Source organism: Colossoma macropomum, unplaced genomic scaffold (genome assembly GCF_904425465.1).
Source record: "Colossoma macropomum unplaced genomic scaffold, Colossoma_macropomum, whole genome shotgun sequence".
Classification (NCBI taxonomy): Eukaryota; Metazoa; Chordata; class Actinopteri; order Characiformes; family Serrasalmidae; genus Colossoma; species Colossoma macropomum.
The window spans coordinates 34,173,855-34,195,977 of record NW_023494810.1 but is presented as its reverse complement, the minus strand read 5'-3'; the positions used below and the strand labels follow the sequence as shown (position 1 = coordinate 34,195,977).

General features: G+C 42.8%; 2 protein-coding genes across 2 annotated transcripts in view; both read left to right on the top strand.

The window, feature by feature from the left end:
* The first annotated feature begins 281 nt into the window (after nt 1-281).
* ssu72 (SSU72 homolog, RNA polymerase II CTD phosphatase) lies at nt 282-14,201 on the top strand. The gene is made up of 5 exons (XM_036559285.1): nt 282-488; nt 3,919-4,062; nt 11,435-11,574; nt 13,112-13,230; nt 13,397-14,201. Exons 1-5 carry the CDS (start codon nt 409-411, stop codon nt 13,496-13,498), a joined length of 585 nt encoding a protein of 194 aa, XP_036415178.1. The 5' UTR covers nt 282-408; the 3' UTR covers nt 13,499-14,201.
* Nucleotides 14,202-18,764: 4,563 nt separating this feature from the next.
* tmem240b (transmembrane protein 240b) overlaps nt 18,765-22,123 on the top strand; it is a 9,709-nt gene continuing 6,350 nt past the window's right edge. Inside the window, exons 1-2 of the mRNA XM_036559622.1 lie at nt 18,765-18,875; nt 19,029-19,135. Of these exons, the coding sequence (XP_036415515.1) occupies nt 18,840-18,875; nt 19,029-19,135 (143 nt within the window). The 5' untranslated portion in view covers nt 18,765-18,839. The remainder of the gene's footprint in view (nt 18,876-19,028; nt 19,136-22,123) is intronic.

Below are 22,123 nucleotides of genomic sequence, written 5' to 3'. Positions count from 1 at the left end.
AAGCAATTACAAAAAGGACATTTTTACAATACATTTTACATTTTAATTTAACATAAACCATTAAAAGCGAAAGAAAAAATAATAAATTAAATAAATAAAAGTTACACATAAACTGCACCGAATAATTCAGGTTCTGTTCTTTGTTTTTGCGATTATTGATGAGCTTAAGAGTTCTGCTGATCTAGCTGTCTGTCAGGGTGACGTCACGCCCAGCCACGCCCCACCTCGCCGCTCCGCCTACTGCGCGACGTAACGTCAGCACTCCCTCACTTTGCTCCGCCATTTTAGTTCGCTTTCTCCGGCGGGTCCGGCTGTTTTCTGTCTCTCTCTCCTGATCTGCCGCTCTGCTCTCCTCTTCAGTCGTGTGAACAGCTTTATCTCCAGTTTACTGTACAATAAGTGAATAAGATGCCGAGCCAGCCGCTGCGTGTGGCGGTCGTTTGCTCCAGTAACCAGAACCGCAGCATGGAGGCTCACAACATCCTGAGGTAACCGAGAGGAGAAGAACCGCACAGCGCGGAAAAACTACCGAAAACACGGGGAACAGCGCCTCAGAGCCCCGTGCAGCAGACAGCAGACACGGGAAGACGAAACGTGTCGACTTCAACAGCAAAATCAGTGTCAACAACCTCGATCAGATTGGCTTCCTATTCGCCAGCTTCGTGTTCGAATTTTCCCGTTCCACCTTAAATGGTAGCGGTTTGCACTCTAGCGCCTGACACTGGAATATAACAGCTGCGCCATTTAAGGTGGAACGGGAAAATTCGAACAAGAAGCTGGCGAGTGAGAAGCAGCCGACTTCCCTTTCGTATCAGGTTCTGATTTGTGATCCTGAACGGCTCCGTTTTTGCTCAGGTTTTTAGTATCTGAGCTTTTTCTGCTTTATTTCGCCTTTTTGAAGCCACCCTGCTGTGTCATGCAGGCGGAAATGGGGAGGATTTAAAAAAAAACAAGGCTTTAAACGTCTAACCGGAAGAAAGACTGAACGTATACACGTACATACACCCCTAAAAAGATGGATCTTCAAGGGTTCCTTAGTAAAGGCAGTGGTGCTGTTTAGAACTTCCATGTAGAACCATTTAATGCTTAAATGGTTCTTCGCATGGTGTAATGATTAATCAGGTTAGTGGAGAATGTTGTGTGGTTCTATATAGCACCAAAAAAAGGTTCTGCTATTGGTACATGATGTCAAGCTTGTAACAATAGAACAGCCTTTTTCTGATGCTATATAGAAACATTTTCAAAAAGGTTCTACACAGAACCATATATAACATTCTCCATCAATCTGAGGAACAATTTCACCACGCAGAGAACCATTTAAGCATGAAATGGTTCTATGTAGAATTCCTGAACCATTGCCTTTACTAAAGAACCCTTGGAGAACCTTTTTAAATGTGTACATATACAATACATACAGACTTTATTTATATATATGTATGCGCCTTACATAAACACCCCATCCAAAAATAATAACTTATATGCTCGTATATCTTAAATTTATTATTTAAGTGACTGTTTTTATGTTGTTTTGTTTGCTCTTTTCACTTGAAGGAGGAAAACCACAACAGATGAGGGAAATTCCAGCAAGACGACGCAGGACGCCACACAGTCCTTGAAAGGGGAACTCCATCGATTTCTCAAATTCTGCACAATAAAATAGTTAAGATGTAATCAGAGCGGTTCACAGTGGTTTGGTGTGAAACGCTCTGTTCTAGAGAAACTTAGAGTCAGAACTGTTCACAGTGGTGGTGATAGGAACCAGATGTCCACCTCTAAAAGCTCCTCTCAGAAAGTTATCATAGTTTGAGAAGATTTTAGTCTGTAAATGTATTTTTAAGTTTATTTGTGGTAAAGGGATACATGGAGGCCATTCAAAGACCAAACAAAATTTCTGATTTTTTGCTCTTTTCCATCATCAACATTCCATATAAACTCAGAGGACTCGTGTAGGTTCACTGGTGGTTCTGGATAGTAAATAAAATGTCTATATTTGTGTTGTAGTCATGGCAACCCCTGGTTCCTATCACCACCACTGTAAAGACATCTTGAGTCGGTGAGTTTCTATACCATCAACCGAAACCAATCTGAACAACGTTTACATTGCAGCAGTTAAATTGTGCAGAAAATGTGAAAAAATTGTGGAATTCCTCTTTACGTGACATTTAAATTCCATTGAGGTCTTATTGGGGTACGTTGGAAAATGTGTGGAGCAGAAAAATCCAGCCGCTGTGAACGGCTGATAAGCATTGCACAAAAACAAACGCTCTAAAGTTCTTTAGTTAATTTTTATATTGATCACTGGTACTTAAAGGAGTCGTGATAATCAGAGCCGTGCAGAAGCTCTTAAATGATGACCGGCTGCTCTACTCGGTCATTACGCCATTGAAGGCTGCCACGTTTTGTAAGGATCCTTCAAATGCGGCTGAGAAATAAGCCCCTTTTTACGGGAAGTTGAAGGAATCAACCAGTGTGTCCACCCAGACCTTCGGTCACCCACAATCCTTCATGCAGCAGCTCAAAAACTTTGAGTTACGAGTTTTCAAACAACATTTAAATGTTGTTACGTCAGTAAGTGGTGCCATCACAGTCGGCTCAGGTCATGAGTGAACACTGAAGAGGAGCCTTCGTACACCAGCGCTAGCGAGGTCTTCTACCTCGTCCGCAGGTAGGGTTGCCACCTGTCCAGGATCTCCCTGGATCGTCCTGGAGATCCATTCCTGGGCACAGGGTCCTGGATTCTCAGCATTTCTTCTTGAGTGCAAACTCCTTTTTTAAATCCAATCTAACCATTTGTATACAAAGAATGGATTTGATTGGTTCGGATTAGCCTCAAATGTCGGGAAAGGTTCCCTGTTGGAGACACCAGGCTCCTGCAGAGCGACAACTGAGAAGACTAGGTTCTGTAGCCGAGCTCACGTCTGTCTTAGACGGCATTGCGATCACGGTAGCCCTTCTGAATTTGGCAGAAATCAAGCCACTGATCCAAGCACTTCGCTTGTCTTGAAGACCACCTTGCACTGCTTTAGTATACTTCTCTAAAGCTTTTGAATTATTTAAAGAAGCTTCTTCATACGCTGGTTCTTCGCTGCGGTTACACAGTGGTTTGGTTTTTCTTCTCCAAACATCACCCAGCGCAGCTCCACAGGATCTCAATGGGTTTTAAATGGTGCCTGAATTTCTCTTAATGCTGTCTGTGGCGTCTTGCATTGTCTTATTGGGGTATCGGTCATTTGTTGTGGTTTTCCTCATTTAGGTGAACACAAACAGTGGCTCACCATCAGTGTGTCACTTGTGAGCGAATGAGTGCTCATTTGCAAACGCTTACTTGCTCATACAAACATATCACTGCTGTCGGAACAAAACCTTGTATCTCCATTTTTGTTGTTTTTCGGTTTTTGGCATAATTTGAAAATGCCTGTTGCCCTTTACATCGTGTGTAAATTTCATGATGAATGGACCAAAAGAAACGGCTCAAAATGACTTGGTAAAACGTCTGGTTCCATTGACTTACGTTAAAAGTAAAGCATGTTTTTACCTTCTCCTGTAAAGTCACCATTTTGGAGATACAAGGTTTTGTTCTGACAGCAGCAGTACACTCGCACAAACACATACTAAGCTAGAAAGTGCCAGAAAGGCCTCAGATATCAATTTTATCCTTATTTAAAGTAGACGTTATGCTGAGGCAGAGCTTAAACTTGCAGAAAGCACTAATTTATGTGATGCAGATGTTCACAGCGGCATGTACAAATCCATACCCAGCCTTAATTTTCTCTTCTTGTTTAGTAAGCTGAGGGCAGGTGAGCTGTCGTAATGCAGGAGACTGTCCTTTAGTGTCTGTTCAGTGCTGATGATTTTGTTGAACTGTGTAATTTTGTTTGTGTTTTCCTGGTTGTTCACTTTTTCTCCATGTTCCTGCAGCAAGCGCGGTTTTGACGTGCGATCGTTCGGGACGGGAACCCACGTGAAACTCCCCGGACCGGCTCCGGACAAGCCAAACGTGTACGACTTCAAAACCACATACGAACAGATGTACAGCGACCTGGTCCGAAAAGACAAGGAACTGTATCCCACACACAGACCGTTACCGCACCCCCCCCCACTTACACACATTCACAGAGTCACTACACCAACAGCAACACATACCATAGAACGTTCTACCTGGAAAACGACCATCTGTCTGCGTTCAGGAGCAAACGTGTGTAGATACTGCTTTATCCAAACACTTGCTCTGGATACAAGGATGGCTTGTAGCTTTTCGCATTAGACTTCCAGACTTTGTCAGCAGTTTGCGACACTTTGGGCCCTCAGGATCACTTTGTAGAGGGGAATATTCATCCCTATAGCACTCATTTCTACCTGAACAGCTGTGTTCTGTAGTTTAGGCACAGAATTAGCCAACGTGTTTGCATCAGTGACCTGTTAATCACAAGCTTCTCTTTACTGAACACCACTTTTTTTGTACCAGGACAACAAGAAATAGTGAAAGAAACAGCTTTTCGTTCAGTAATGTGGGGTTTTAAGACTCTTTCAGCAGTACGAGCTGCTTTTTGGCTCTCAGGATGACCGTCTGGAGTAGGAAAACAATTTTTTTAACGTCTGTCATTGTGGTATTCATAGAGAAGTAGCCTACATGTCAGTGCTAAGATGTAGTGTTGCACTGATGCACTGGCTTCTCTTTACACAGCTGCCTTTTTAAGGGTGACTAATACTGGAGGTAAAATACACATTTTTGACATTTTAAGGCAGTTTAAGCCTTTGGTTTAAGGGGGCTGCAGTGCTCCAGCCTGCACTGACTTGCTGGACTTTCTGGCCGAGAGTTTTTCTGTAGATTTAGCCAGAAATACTGACGAACTTTTATAATGGAGCCAAAATTAGTCTTGGAGCAGTGAAGATTTTTTTGCGCTCCTAAAACGGGGAACATTTTGCTCTGATGCTCTCCGAGATTTAGCTTTTTTAAGAGGGCTTTGATGATTATCGTTGCATTTTTTTTATTTTGTTTGTTTCAATACACAGAATAGTCTAATTTACTTCACCATAAGCATATGAGGTTCAGAAACCGACTGCTACACTCCTAAGATGGTTCTTCAAGGGTTCTTTACACTGTAAAAAGTGGTTCGTCAGATCTGCTACTACGAAAATGACTTCGTCTGGTAACGAGCAGTTGAAGTAGTTTTATTCAGCTTAAAAATCTACACTGAAAGAATCGATCATTCAAAGTATTTATTTAGGTTGAATAAAACTACTTCATTTACTTGTTTCTGCATGATGAGACACTTTTCACGGTGTAGTAAAGACGGTGGTTCTATATAGAGCTTTGAACACTCGGTGACCCATTGGCATGTTTAACGCGTTCTCCGCATGGTGAAATGGTTCTTCAGACTGATGAATGTGCTGTATACGGTTTTATACGGAACCTTTTCAAAAGGGTTCTTCCACTGTTACAAGCTAGACATTGTAAAAATAGCAGAATCCTTATTGGTGACTTAGAGAACCATATACAACACATTCTCCATCGATCTGAAGAACCATTTCACCCTGCAGAGAACTCTTTAAGCATGCAAATGGGTCACTGAGTGTTCACAGCTCTATATAGAACCACTGTCTTTACTAAAGGACCATCTTTTTTGAGTGTAGCCCAAATGTTAGTGCTAAACAGGAAGTGTCAGTGTAGTACAGATGCAGAAGCTTGTCTTTACTACCGTTTTATACAAGGATAACGAATACGGGAGGGAAAGAAATACCTTTTTACGCACAGACAAGAACAAATACATGTATACACGTTTTATTCACATATGCACTTGTATTCTGGATCCAAAGGCGACTCGTGCTGCAGGGAAAAATAGCTTTTTTGTGGTATTTCACACCTTTTTAGCAGCTTAAGCCACTTTTTGGTGGAGGAAAATAGATTTAAGTCCATCTTCCTAGAATTCATTGCTGTCTGAGCTTTGCTCTGCAAAGATGACTGGCACTGAAGGAAAACTACCTTTTTTATGCATGAATATGAGAGCAAATACATGTGTAAACCTTGATATGCCATTATTTACTTTTAGAATCAGTGCGTATACTTGCTCTGTATACAAGGACGACTCATATGGGAGAAAAACAGCTTTTCTTTCATAAGCATGGCATCAACTTTTCAGCCTTTTAAGACACTTCAAACAGTTTTCCTCCTGTCTGAAGGAGAAATATCGTTTTTAATATCCGTCTCCATGGCGTTTATTCCTGTATGAGCTTTGTTTGTTTAATAATTGAGTCACTGAGTTAGTCTGAAGATGCATAAATGAAGTATTGATGCACGAGCTTCTATTGCACAACTACCTTTTTATACATGATGACTAGAACAGGGAGGAGAACTGCCATTTATACACCGTAAAAAGTGTCTCGTCAGCCTTTTTAGACTACCTAAAAGACTTCATGTGGTAACAAGTAAATTAACTAGTTTTATTCAACCTAAATAAATACTTTGACACTTTTTACAGTGTAGTGTCTAATTTGTTAGCATGGGATTTAGACCATTTCAGCAGTTTAAGCCACTTATACCTTTCACGTATCTCACAATTACAATCTGGAGGAAGAAAATAGCTCCGAAACGCATGTTAAAAGCTTTGCTCTCTATTTCAGTATTGATGTGCAAGGTAGTACTTTTAGTGAAGATTAAAAAAAAAAAAAACAACTTTGCTCTCTAATAATTGAGTCACAGAATCAGCCAGTGTGTCAGTTAGTTTAGTCCGAAGGTCATTAGTTCTGGTGGGGAAAAAAAAGATGTATTTGTGTATGTAAGTTTTTACTGAAGTATTTGCTCCTGTATTCAGAGTAAATACCTGCTGTAGATACGAGGACTTTTAATGGAGGGGTAAATAGGTTTTCTTCTTTCCTTTCCTTTCCTCCCTTTTTTTTCTTCCCTCTACTATCTGTCTTCACAGGATTCACTCTCTGATAATGCAGTCACAGAATTTGCTTATGTCAGTTAGAATAGGCCGCATCAGTTTAGCACACAAGGATTATTTGTACAGGTAACTGGGTAAAAAAAAACCTACCAACATTTTTATACATGAACACCAGCAAAAATGTGTGTATATAACTTTTATTCAAGTATTTATTGGAATAAAAGTAGCAAAATGCCTGCATATTGTCGCTGCCCAAAGAACACACATCTCCGTTTTTGTTGATGTCTATTTTTCTACGTCATTTGAGCGCGGCAGCTGTCCGTCATACTGCGTAAAGATTTCATGATAAATGGAGCAGCAGCTACGTTAACTTGCATCAAAAGTTGAGCTTTTTTGTCTTCTTCTGTAAAGTTAATATTTTGGAGATACCTGTTTACCTGAATAAAAGTAGCAAAATATTTCTATATACATTTTTATTAAAACTGTTTATCAGCTTTAATATTGTGGATACAAGGGTCACCAGTGCTGGAGCGAAAATAGCTTTATTTCTGTTAGAGTTCTAGTGTTCTGTTAAACCTTTTCCACAGACAGAAACACTCCCGTCCCTCAGAGTGACCATGTGGAGTCACAGGTTTAGCCTATTAGCCGACACTTAGGCAGTAAGACACTGCGTCTGTGTAGCGCTGATGCACGAGGTGCTTCTCTCGGCTTCCCCATGCAGTCTAGTCACCATCCTCCCAGCAGCTGATCCACTGTAAACCGTGTGCCCTTTTATTGACCGGTGTGTGTGTGTGTGTGTGTCTGTGTCTGTGTCTGTGTCTGTCTATTAGTTTCCTTTTGCTGAACTTGACCACTGAACATTTAGGCATGAAGCACGCCGAGACAGTTTCTGCTGTAGCATGTAGAAAAATACCACTTCACATGCTCCGTATGTTTGGGTGGATTTGGGGAAGAAAACAGGCTGAGAGTCGACTGTAATAAACGGCTCATATCCAGTCTTAGAGAAACATTTAGCATTTTTCATTCCAGAGATCCTTTTTTGTTGTTTTGTCTGTGATGAACAACAAAATGATGACGACCCTTTTCCCCCACAAAGTGCACAACGTTGTCAGGTTTTGCGTGCAGTCAGAGTCTAGTTCTCATAGTTTATTAAACATGACGCTTTTCTGATTTTATTATATTTTTTTGTCAACAGCATTCTTCTAAAATTCCCTTTTAGTAAAAATAAAAATAATTAGATTTTATATATATTTTATATATAAAATATAATTTTTGTCTTCAAAGTGTAGTATTTATTTGTTAGATTGGGTCGGTGCTGAAGTTCTGAATAGAACACAGTTTGGCGTTTTGCTAAAGCTTTTGATTAAATCCTGAATGTATTCTGGAGGCGGAGGAGCAGCAGCCTGAGCGCAGTGACGCTGCAGTGTGTGCGATTAGGGACATAAACCAATCACTTTAATGAAAACAAAGTGAAGTAATGATGAAAGACATTATTGGTCAACATGTTTAGATACTAATACAGATTCCTGAATGATACTTTAATGCCTTTTTTAGATCAGTGGGTGTGGCTTAAAGCTGTAATTAATTTATTCATTTCATTCAAACAGCTTAGAAGTGCTGTCATAATTCATACAGCCAATCAGCTTTCTAGATTTTTGAATAAGCATGCTTATTGGCTCACTGATGTTGATCAGGATTAGATTAGATTGAACTATATGGTCACTGGCAGAGTACAGGTGAACTGCAGTGCTTGACTTGAGTGAATGACTGCTTGGGTGTTGTTATTTGGTCTTGAATGACACGTTTTTCTTGAATGTTCTGTAAAAGTACTGGATTTGATGCTCAGCTCTTCCTCAGGCAGCTCCTGAGTAGCTCTGGTTCAGAGTGCACGCCAACAGCTCTGAGCTGAGTCAGATGCCGTTTGGGGCCTAAAGCCTGTAAACACTGCAGTTGACCAGCAGGGGGTGTGCAGTACTCCAGGCTGCACTGAAGTGCTGGACTTTCTGGCTGAGAGTTTGTTCTCTGTAGATGGAGCCAAAACACTAACTTGAACTGATATAACGGAGCCAGAACTGGTCTCGGATCAGTAAAGGAGTCTTTTCTGCACCTAAAACAGTGAACGTTTCTCTTTTTTTCCTCTTTTTAAAGAAGCTGCGACGACTACAATCCGCAATTTATTCTGTTTAATATACAGAATAGTCTGAATTTATTTCCTCATAAGCAAATGAGGATCCGTCGTGAAGATAGTTCGTGTTCTTTAGTAAAGAAAATGGTTCTATATAGAACCATGGACACTCAAAGAATCATATGCATGCTTAAATGGTTCTTCAGGTCGATGGAGAATGTATTGTATATGGTTCTATATAGAAAAAGTGATCTTCTGTTGTGACAAGATTGACATCACAACAATAGCAGAACTGTTTTAGATGCTATGTAGAACCATTTCACCATGCAGAGAACCATTTAAGCATGCAAATGAATCTTTGGGTGGCCATGGTTCTACATATAAGCACTGTCTTTACTAAAGAACCCTTAAAGGACCATCTTTTTTAAGAGTGTAGGTCAAACTGACATTAGGTTATAGTTTATCTAGTACTGAGTCTCTAACTCCAGCTGCTGTGAGTCTACAGGTGCTGATATGTTCATATTTTGGAGCTTATTTCTTCAGTCTAAAGTGAGTATTGTGAATCGTGATGGTTCTAATGTTAAAATATGTGTGGTTTGTTCTTGTACGGTGGTTCTGTTTCCCTGTTGGTGTTGTATAATAATGAAATGGTCATTATGACCCGTTGAGGCTTCCCCATTCACTTACAGTCAGTACATACACGTCTGACAGCCTGAGTCCAACTGGGTTTATTTATTTGTTTATTAAGCCTTTATTAACTCTCACTCCCACCCTGAAGTGGCTGGTATTCCTGAATAGGGTGTAACAGTGATCGCCTGCTGTGTTCAGGACGTTTTGGGCTCTGAGTTAGTTAGATGTTTATGTATCTGTAGTGGGGCAGTAGTGAGTTTTGCCCCAGTGCATCGAGGAGTGGGTAAAGAAGTGTGTTGTAAAGGGGCTTCAGGGGGCTTCACAAAGGGGCTTCACAGTGTTTGAAAAATATTTTAGAAAGGGAAAAAGATATTTATGAATATTTGTTTGTAGACAATGTTGGACAGATTGAAATAAAGGTTTAGTACATACTGAAACTCCAGATGTCTGGCTTGATGAAGCTCCCTAATCGTCACTATGCTAGATATTTTGTAAGGTTTAGAAGCAGTTTGGTTTACCCTTCAGTCCTGTGCATTTAGGGGGAAAAAGACCCCTGACACGTTTATATTTTGGTGCTGTTTGACCATTAGGGGGCGCAGAAGCTCCACAGTTGGAGCTTCATGTTGCTTTATCAGCTCAGACTGCTGAGATTGTGAGTTAAGCTCAGTTTTATCAGGGCAGGATTCGCTCAGTCAGGTAACTTCGGCCAAAAGGAGACGCAATGAGAGCGTTCCTATTCCTGCAGTCACTTTTGGCTTGAAGGGGAAGTCCACCCTTATTTTAATTTTATTTATTTCATTTTTTGCATAAAAAAACTGGTTAAGATGTAAACAGATTCGTTCAGAGTGGTTTGGTGTGAAACGCTCTGTTCTGGAGAAACTTGCCGAGTCAGAACTGTTCACAGTGGTGGTGATAGGAACCAGACGTCCACCTCTAAAAGCTCCCTCACAGAAAGTTCCTACATGAAATGGTTATGAATTCACTGCCTGATGACTGAGACACTGTTTTATGATAGTTTAGAGAACTTAAACTCCATTCATGGTGGAGGGATACATGCAGGGCGCTGTGAGGCAAAATAGTCCCCAAAGAAAACTGATTTCAGATTTTCCACTGTTTTCCATCATCAACATTCCATATAAACTCAGAAGACTCGTGTAGGTTCACTGGTGGTTCTGGATAGTAAATAAAATGTCTATATTTGTGTTGTAGTTATGGCGACCCCTGGTTCCTATCACCACCACTGTAAAGACATCTGAACCATTTCACACCAAACCACTCTGAATCTCTCTGATTACATCTGAGTTATGCAGAAATTTTGAAAAATCATTGGGATTCCCCTTGAAGTTATTTGCTGAGCGATCCTGCTTTGGATAGAGGTTCTTTACAAAAGCAGTGATGATACGTGATGTTTCAGTAAAGTCATCTGTGATTGGAGAACTTCTAAAGCTGTCTTACTCAGGGGCGTCGAACTGGGTTCTTCCTTCCCTCAGCACTCTAAAGGCTTTGCTAATTAGCTAAATAGTTTGATCAGGTGTGTTTAATGAGGCCAGACTCAGCAGACGTAACCCAGTTTAAGACCCCTCGTTTCATTCCTTGTGCTTTGCATTTACAGTATATTAGTCACACTCAATACATTTTTTTTATTGTTATGCCTCAAAATTCCAGTCTCATTATCCTGATCGAACACTGCGCACATCTGTAAGCCTGAGATGCTTTGTTTTTCTTTGCACTGCTGTCTGTATTTGTGTCTGTTTGTCCGTTGCGGTGTTTCCTTGACCCTGCTGTTGCTCAGATACACACAGAACGGTATTCTGCACATGCTGGAGCGGAATAAGCGCATTAAGCCGAGGCCGGAGCGGTTCCAGAGCTGTAAAGAGCAGTTTGATCTGGTCATCACCTGCGAGGAGAGAGTGTATGACCAGGTGGTGGAAGGTGAGCAGCTTATGTGTCTTATATTCTCACACACACACACAGGGTGTATTTCCTGACTCAGCTCTCTAATCTGAGGCACTTGCAGCAACAGTTCAGCCAAAAATCAGGTTCCAATCCCAACATGTAGTTGATCAGCTAATGCCAGCCTTACACCAAACAACTTTTCAAGCAGTTTCACTGTCGCAGACAAACTTCCAGTGAAATCATGAGAGTTTTGCTGGAGTTGCATCGCGCTCTGTCATTTAGTGTGAGGTAGTCAGGGTGGCTGTCTTACTTCAGTCTTTTTCTTGCCTTGATGCAGCGCTAAAATCAACCCTGTTTATTATTATAAGTTTTAAGTCTCTGCTTATGCAAATAGGGACGTGAGAGCCAGCGAGCGTGCATGAGAGAGCCTGAAATCTCCATAAAAAAGGCAAATCTGCTCCACTTTAAAACAATCATATTAACCTAAAGAGTTCACTGAGCCTGTAACAGTAACGTAAGGAAATGGACAGAAGACTTTAAGAATGGCTTTAGTGAAGAAGCATCTGTTTTTTCCCCATTTTAGCTTTGTTACAGTGGTTTCTTATTTTGTTTGTAATAACAAGTAATGGAAGTTTATACCTCAACAATTAGCATCATGCTAACTGCTGCCTAAATCACTTTTATAAACATGGACGGACTTCAGCCTTTAAGATGTTCTGTGCAGTGTCTTGCCTGTTTGGCAGTCTGTGCGATGCTAGCTGGCGGGTAGATTATATGAGCACGAAAACTAGTCTTGGGAATAAGAGGGAACCGTTTTTACTCTCACCTTAATGTGGAATATTTTTCCAGAGATGCTGTATAAGTCAATTGTTGAGATGTAAACAGTCATTCAGAGTGGTTTAATGCGAAGTGGTACATTATAGAGAAACTTGGAGGAACCAGGGGCTGTGATGTTTACACTGTATAGCACAAATATAGCCATATTATTTACTGTCCAGAACCACCAGTGAACCTACACCAGTCTTCTGAGTTTATATGGAATGTTGATGATGGAAAATAGTGGAAAATCTGAAATAATAAGTTTTCTTTGGGGACTATTTTGCCTCACAGTGCCCTGCATGTATCCCTCCGCCATGAATGGAGTTTAAGTTCTCTAAACTATCATAAAACAGTGTCTCAGTCATCAGGCAGTGAATTCATAACCATTTCATGTAGGAACTTTCTGTGAGGGAGCTTTTAGAGGTGGACGTCTGGTTCCTATCACTCTGAGTTTCTCTAGAACGGAGCATTTCATACCAGACCACTCTGAACGACTCTGTTTACATCTCAACCTTTTAATTAGGCAGAAATTTTGAAAAGTCAGTGTAATTTTCCTTTTCCAGACCTCATTCTAGAACACGCTTACCTGCATGAGTTATGACCAGGGTTACTGAGCTCTAATGGAGGTGTGTGCAGATCATGTGTGTGTACACGTGAAGTTCAGGGGGGTCCGGTGTAACACTAGCTGTGTGTGTGTGTGTGTGTGTGTGTGTGTGTGTGTGTGTGTGTGTGTGTGTGTGTGTGTTCCCTTTAGATCTGAACTCTCGTGAGCAGGAGACGTTCCAGCCTGTCCACGTCATTAACGTAGACATACAGGACAACCATGAGGAGGCCACACTCGGAGCGTTCCTCATCTGTGAGCTCTGCCAATGTGTGAGTATCTCCCTCACACACACACACACACACACACACACCTGTGTTGATGAGACGGTCACCGTGCGGTCTGCGTTAATACTGTTAAATCTGTTGTGTGTCTCTCTCTCTTTCTCTCTTTTTCTCTCTCTCTCTCTCTCTCTCTCTCTCTCTCTCTCTCTCACAGATCCAGCACACTGACGATATGGAGAACGAAATAGATGAGCTGCTGCAGGAGTTTGAGGACAAGAGCAGTCGTCCGTTCCTCCACACGGTCTGCTTCTACTGACCACTTCATAGTCACACACATATATGCACATAAGAGCCCCTACGGAACATGAATGACATACATAGACATAAGAACACACACGCAGAGTCTCCTGGTCTGAACGTCACTTGTGCTGGTCTGGTCACTCAGTCCAGAGACTTCAGGCTCACCGCTGTTTAGTCCAGGCCTTGAACTTTAACTGCTACAGCGGCCACCTCAGGGCTCGTTTCATAGAGCAGTTATCTGGATAACTTGAGCCTAAAGTGGGGAATAGACGAGCTGAGGGTATTTTCAAACAATAATAATGGCGACTTTATATGCGCCGTTCATGCATCTCAAAGTGCTTCGCTCTGTATGAAATAATGTAAATAACAACGAATAGCAGAATAAATTAGCATAAAAATAAACAAGCATTATTGAACGATCCTCCATTCTGGCTTACTGAGAATCCCTGCTTTATTAAATCTGCGCTGTTCCATGTGGTGTTGGACAAAGCTGGATTAATCAGCTGGATAATTTAAGCTAGAAGTCAGGATTGGCCAACAGGAGAAGAGCTGAGCACAGACTGTAGTTGGTCAGAGCCCAGTTTAGGCTTGAATTATCCAGTCGGCTATGAAATCCTTTGTGAATTGTGCCCTAAAATAGCACAGCGAGCCCTACATTCTCACACAGCCTGTCACACTGAAACACACTGACACCATTCAGAAAGCACACACACACACACACGCGCGCGCACACACACACACACACACGCACACACGCACACACGCACACACACACAGACACACACACACACACACGCATCAAAAATCATGTTTTTTTCCCTTTCTATCCCCCAAACCTGCAGCTATTACACATGAGAACTGAAATACTGACCCACCATATATATATATGATATGCAGTTGTGTGCAAAGTGTGATAAATGCCATGTTTTGATGATTTTTCTAAGTTAAAATTAGTAAACGTCCTCGACAGAGAACACACTAAAAGTGTGGTATTCATCTGCAAATTTTGATGCACAATTTCTAATGAAACATACAATTAAAACAAAAATTTTGCACAGGCTACATTTTATGTTTTATGTTTTTTCCCCCCCCAAAATGTCAAATTGAGCAAATATATGAATTACAATATAAACAGTAATTGTGCATTAGGATGTGCAGAAGTGTGCCTCTGTAGAGGATGTGTTTACTTATTCACGCTTAGGGATTCAAGAACAGCGTGTTTTGTCTGGGGCGCTGAAACTTTTGCATACGACTGTATACTAGATTATTTTTTCTTTGTCTGGTTTTATGTTAAACCTATTGCCCGTATCTGAAAGTGGGCCGTTTTATAGCCCCCTTCTGCTTCTTTGGGGGGTCGGAGTGTCTGAGTGTGACGGTCTGAGTGAAATAGTGTATTAAAAACATGTTTCTACTTGAATGATGATGATGATGATGATAGTTTCTGATGGTTTCTCTGTAATTTCTAATTTTGTTTATAGTTATTTAAACCTTATTTGACTTGGAAAATATTCAGGATGAGTTTGGTTTGTTTTTTTTTTTCCTTCTTTGTAAATTGAAAACGAGTATAATTGTAAGCGAAGAACGCGCCAGTCCAGAGTGCCTGATCCTCTTTGTGTAAATACTATGCTAAAAAAATATAAAAAAATAAACCTCTGAAATGCAACAAACCTGCTGTTTCTACTCACTGAGTCGGTTTACTTTTTCTTCCTGATTTCATTTTAGTGAACACTGTTATCCTCCTGTCTTGTATCTACGCTGATCGGCCATTTTAACAGAAACACCTACCAGGGCTGAAAGATGAATTGTTTTTAAAGAGCAATCAAACACTGTGACATCACAACCATTACATTCAACTGACTTTTTCAAGCCAGGAAAAAGTGGAAAATGCTGGTATTCTTAACCAAAAAAGGCCTTAATTTATAGTAAATGATGGCAGTATTAAAGCTGCACTATGTAAGAATTTGTTGTTAAAACTGAAAGAAGTGTCGTTTCTGAGTGAGGAGAATATAAACAGGCTAAAATACGGCGCTGCTGCTGCGAGTCGCCCTGTAAAGCCTGAAATAACCATTTAAAAGGTTTAAAAAAAAATCATTTAAAAGGTTTCATTTAAAATTTACGTATTAACGTCACACACAGACTCTAAAAGAAGGTCCGGCTCGATGTTTCGGCCTCAAATGATCTCAAATCAACATCATACTGATGAAGATAAGATGACAGTAGTAGATAATTCACTCACATCCTCAGAGACACAGAGTTCTCCCTGAATTCTCCTTTAATCATCAGATTCATCCACTCGGGGAAGAAGCACCACCCCACCCTACAGAATGTTCTGCGTGTAGTTACACGTTTCCACCAGGGGGGGGCTCTAAATCCCCAAATCTTACACAGTGCAGCTTTAGATCACAGTCGTAATGTTGGTCAGAAACATCGCAGTTGAATATTTCCTCCAAATCATCCAGCCCTACAGCCCACCACACACAGCCTGTCTGGTCAGTGGTCTCTTTCTGTTGATGAAGAGGGGCTGATAAACTGCACTAACAGCTGAGCAGCAGTCTGTGACCCTGTTCACACCTGGTCACTTCCTGTGTCCAGCATCTGGATTGTATCCTGATGAGATTTTAGCCTCATGTATTTACACTCAGTGGTCAGATGTGTTGCCGGTTAGTCGGACTCATCATGGGGCAACCAGTTACCAACTGTTCATCTGCTTCATCTTAAGTGTGTTTTGTTTGTGTTGCTATTAAGCTTTTAGTTTCTCCCCCAAACGTGAGAGTCCATGATTATCTTCCCCACACACAGATCATGAGCCCAGTGACGCACTGCATGGGGGGAGTTTTAGTTGTACTGGGAGGAGTTTTGGTTGTGCTGGGAGGGGTTTCAGTTGTGCTGGGGGAGTTATGGTTGTACTGGGAGTAGTTTCAGTTGCACTGGGAGGGGTTTTGGTTGTACTATGATGGTTTTGGTTGTGCTGGCAGGAGTTTCAGTTGTACTGGGAGAAGTTTCAGTTGTACTGGGAGGAGTTTCAGTTGTACTGGGAGAAGTTTCAGTTGTACTGGGAGGAGTTTCAGTTGTACTGGGAGAAGTTTCGGTTGTACTATGATGGTTTTGGTTGTGCTGGGAGGAGTTTCGGTTGTACTGGGAGGAGTTTCGGTTGTACTGAGAGAAGTTTCAGTTGTACTGGGAGGAGTTTCAGTTGTACTAGGAGAAGTTTCGGTTGTACTGGGAGGAGCTTCAGTTGTACTGGGAGGAGTTTTGGTTGTAAGGGGAAAAGTTTCGGTTGTACTGGGAGGAGTTTTGGTTGTAAGAGGAGAAGTTTCGGTTGTACTGGGAGGAATTTCGGTTGTACTGGGAGAAGTTTCGGTTGTACTGGGAGGAGCTTCAGTTGTACTGGGAGGAGTTTTGGTTGTAAAGGGAGGAGTTTCAGTTGTACTGGGAGGAGTTTCGGTTGTTGAATGTATCTCGGAGAGACGGATGTGTTTACGTTGCTGTAACGTGGCTCAGTCCACCTCCTGAAGTGGTTTGGGTGATCAGATCTGTTTTAATTGCGACTTGTGGCCTCATCCTGATACTCAAGTCGCAGGTGTAAACAGGGTCTGTACACCTGATCACCTTTGCAGTGCGGCTGTGTGGGGGTGTTTCTGATAAAGTGGCCAGTGTGTGTGGTTACAGGTCCGGTGGGCGTAATAAACTGATACTGAGGTAAGCGGTGCTGTAAAAACTCGTTAAGCTAATGGAGCGTCAGCTGGACTCGCACAGTGAGACTGTGAGCCTCATGCATTATTACTGCAGCCACACCGGCCTGATTTCAGAGCCCCCACAAAGCTGACCTGGTCGAGTTTCACAGGTGTGTCTCACCTGTGCAGGTACAGCGGGGCGAGAGTGTAACACCAGGGCTACAGGCCCAACGCTGCAGCGCACACTTTACCACTTACAGCCTTCCTGTGCCAGAGAGAGTCTTACAGCACGGATTGGTGTTATGCAAAAGTTTTAGCACCCCAGTTACACACACTTTAATGTGACATTATCCTGCTAATTTTACTGCACAGTTTCTGTTTATTTACATATTTAGTTACACAGATTGGAAAAACCCAGAGCGCCTGATCTTCTATGTGTAAACACTGTGCTAAAAAAACAAAGCTCTGAAAAAGATGGTTCTTCACGGGTTCTTTAGTAAAGACAATGGTTCTATATAGAACCATAAACTGAAAAATGAATAACTTGTACTTTATTAACTGGCCATTTTGACTGGACACTAAATGGAAATCAGTATAAACAGTATATAAGCATACACAGTGCTGTGAAAATGTATTTGCCCCCACAAAATGCAGCTTTCAAACGATCATTTAGTTTCTTGACGATACAGATTTGTTCGAAATCTATATCACCCGTGTGAAAAAGTATTTGCCCCCCCTTAAACAGCTCAAAAAGGGTTCTGACGGGTTCTGGTTATGATGTCATGCTTGTACCACTTTCAGAAAAGGTTTTATATAGAACAACAACACATTCTCCATCATATTTGTACATGGTTCCATAGAGAACCTTCTATCTGGTTCTGTATAGCACCAAGAATGTTCTCTAGTGTTACAGGTTTGACATCGTACCAGCAGAAGAACCCTTCGTGGTGCTAGTCCCGTGCTGAAAAAAATCATGGAAGCATTAAAAGGTTCTGCTGGTTGCTGATGGTGTGTAATAGCATCTAATGGTGTTCTGTGTTTTCCTGATGGGTTGATATCACAGTGTAAAAGGTTCTAATGGTTTCACAGGTTCAACAGCTTTGATTCCAGATACATTTGATGTTTCCTAATAGGATCTAAAGGTGTTCTACAGGAATCTAGTGTTCTCTAATGGTAACCAATAAGCCAATTTCTATTAGAAAGCCAGACCATCAGGTTTTAATCCTAATGGTTCTAGTGGCACCATGTAGAACCATATACAACACATTCTCCACCAATCTGAAGAACATGTTCACAAGCAGAGAACCCTATAAGCATGAAATGGCTCTATGTAGAACTCATGGTTCGAAATAGAACCATTTCCTTTGCTAAAGAACCCATGAAGAACCATCTTTGTAAGATTGTGTGGGTGTGTTTCCCGCCGGAGCCGTTAGGAGGCGCCGCGGTGCGAGGCGCGCGAGAGCGGAAGTGGATGGCGCGGAGCGGAGCGCGAGACTGCGTTCTGTATCATCGCGGAATCTCACGAGCTGCTGCTGCTGGTGCTGCTGCTGGGGGGGCAGTAGGGGCACGAGGGGGCAGTTAGTGCCCCGCGCGCGCGCGCGCAGGCATGGAGGCTCGGCGCGCGGTGACGTGGTGACCGATGGAGCTGCAGTGAGGAGGAGGAGGAGGAGGAGGAGGAGGAGGATGATCTTCATGCTGATCGGCGCTGCTGTGGTGATGGTGAGGAAACACACTCGCTCGCGCGCACACAGAGCAGCGTTTAGGACGCGGTGGTGTGCAGTGTGAGCGCGTGACACTCGCTGAGCCTTTCTGCATCATTTTTTTTTGGTAAGAGTGTGATGACCAGCGCGCGCTGTGCTGCTCCTCCTCCAGGCCATCGCGTGCTGCCTGGACATGAACGCGCTGCTGGACCGCTTTCACAACTACATCCTGCCGCACGTGCGCGGGGCGGATCGCGTGTGTCACTGCACCTGTGGCAGGTAAGGAGGAGGTGCGGGGAGTCTGGTTTCAGTCCTCGGCTAACACACCTGATCCAGGTAATGAGTGTCTTCAGACCGTCTGGATTGGCCGGATCAGGTGTGCCACCCGTCAGGTGCATTACAGTCAGGATCAGGTGCTTTACGTTCAGGTGCGGTAAGACGAGGTGCGCTATTACAGTGTAATAGACTGAGATCAGGTGTGTTGAGGTCCCGTGCCTTATGTTCAGGTGCTCTAAGCCCAGGTGTTCTGTAAGTGCACTGTGATCAGGTGCCTTAGGTGTATTAAGATGCTTTATATGCAGGTGCATTAAAACCAAGTGTATCACAATCAGCGCACCAGTGATTTGAGATCAGGTGCATGAAAATCAAGTGGCTTATGATCAGGTGTGTTACAGTGAGACGCGTTAAGATCAGGTGTGTTACAGTGAGACGCGTTAAGGTCAGGTGTGTTACAGTGAGACGCGTTAAGATCAGGTGTGTTACAGTGAGACGCGTTAAGATCAGGTGTGTTACAGTGAGACGCGTTAAGATCAGGTGTGTTACAGTGAGACACGTTAAGATCAGGTGTGTTACGGTGAGACACGTTAAGATCAGGTGTGTTACAGTGAGACGTGTTAAGATCAGGTGTGCTACAGTGAGACGCGTTAAGATCAGGTGTGCTACAGTGAGACGTGTTAAGATCAGGTGCTACAGTGAGACGCGTTAAGATCAGGTGTGCTACAGTGAGACGCGTTAAGATCAGGTGCGTTACAGTGAGACGCGTTAAGATCAGGTGCGTTACAGTGAGACGTGTTAAGATCAGGTGTGTTACAGTGAGGCGCGTTAAGATCAGGTGCGTTACAGTGAGACGTGTTAAGATCAGGTGTGTTACAGTGAGACGCGTTAAGATCAGGTGTGTTACAGTGAGACGCGTTAAGATCAGGTGCGTTACAGTGAGACGCGTTAAGATCAGGTGCGTTACAGTGAGACGTGTTAAGATCAGGTGCGCTACAGTGAGACGTGTTAAGATCAGGTGTGTTACAGTGAGACGTGTTAAGATCAGGTGTGTTACAGTGAGACGTGTTAAGATCAGGTGGTACAGTGAGACGCGTAAGATCAGGGGTACAGTGAGACGCGTTAAGATCAGGTGCGTTACAGTGAGACGCGTTAAGATCAGGTGCGCTACAGTGAGACGTGTTAAGATCAGGTGCGCTACAGTGAGACGTGTTAAGATCAGGTGTGTTACAGTGAGGCGCGTTAAGATCAGGTGCGTCACAGTGAGACGTGTTAAGATCAGGTGTGTTACAGTGAGACGTGTTAAGATCAGGTGTGTTACAGTGAGACGCGTTAAGATCAGGTGTGTTACAGTGAGACGTGTTAAGATCAGGTGTGCTACAGTGAGACGTTAAGATCAGGTGTGCTACAGTGAGACGCGTTAAGATCAGGTGTGTTACAGTGAGGTAAAAATAAAAATTGAGTTCAGTGATGTTAGTCGACTCCAGAAAACCCGGAGTCGTGCGTCACTGGTTATAGGTTGAACTCTAATCCCCTCCACAGCAGCAGAGCGGCGTGGGGAGATCCAGCCTGTGGTGTGTTGTGGCATTTTCAGCAGCGCTGAACTGTTTTACTCCCCCACACACACACACACACACACACACACACAGACACACACACAGACACACACACACACACACACACACACACACACACACACACACAGACACACACACACACACACACACACACAACAGACACACACACACACAGAGACACACACACACACACACACAGACACACACACAGACACACACACACACACACACACACACAGACACACACACACATTCATCCCTCCTGGCGGCCTCATTCTCTCCTGATGTGTGTCTGTGTGTGTGTGTGTGTGTGTGTGTGTGTGTGTGTGTGTGTCTGTGTGTGTGTGTGTGTCTGTGTCTGTGTGTGTGTGTGTCTGTGTGTGTGTGTGTGAGGCAGAGATGCGGAGAGTGTGTGGGAGAGTAGATGTTTGTCTGACAAAACGCCTTGAAGGTTCTCGGCTGTAAGTTAGTGGGCAGGTCCTTCTCTCACTCTGTCAGCTCTGTTTATCCAAACCAGTAAAGAAACTTGATCTGGACTAAGGTGGTTCGGCCTATAGTGGTTTTGCAGTGTTGCCAACTTGGGAGTGAGATTTTCAACTTTGCTTTTCAGTTGTTGCCCTGATTAAAGTGCCTGTAACATGGAAACCCAGGAGTATAATGATATATATACATATATACACATACACTGATCAGGCATAACATTCTGACCACCTCCTTGTTTCTACACTCATTGTCCATTTTATCAGCTCCACTTACTGTATAGGTGCACTTTGTAGTTGACGTGGTGGTGTGTTAGTGCGTGTTGTGACGAGCGGATCAGACACAGCAGTGGTGCTGGAGTTTTTAAACACTGTGTCCACTCACTGTCCACTCCATTAGACACTCCTACCTTGTCAGTCCACCTTGTAGATGTAAAGTCAGAGACGATGCTGCACAGTTTGTGTTGGTCATCCTCTAGTCCTTCATCAGTGGTCACAGGACGCTGGCTGGATATTTTTGGTTGGTGGACGATTTTCAGTCCAGCAATGACACTGAGGTGTTTTAAACTCCAGCAGCACTGCTGTGTCTGATCCACTCAGACCAGCGCAACACACACTAACACACCACCACCACGTCAGTGTTACTGCAGTGCTGAGAATGATCCACCACCCAAATAGTACCTGCTCTGTGAGGGTCCATGGGGGTCCTGACCACTGAAGAACAGGGTAAAAGGGGGCTAACAAAGTATCAGAGAAACAGATGGACTACAGTCTGTAACTGTAGAACTACAAAGTGCACCTATATAGTAAGTGGAGCTGATAAAATGGACAATGAGCGTAGAAACAAGGAGGTGGTGCCTGATCAGTGTATATATTTAGTGTGGTCCATTCTGGAGGCAGCTGCCTAACTAGTCACTGCCTTCAAAGGCAGCTCTCCT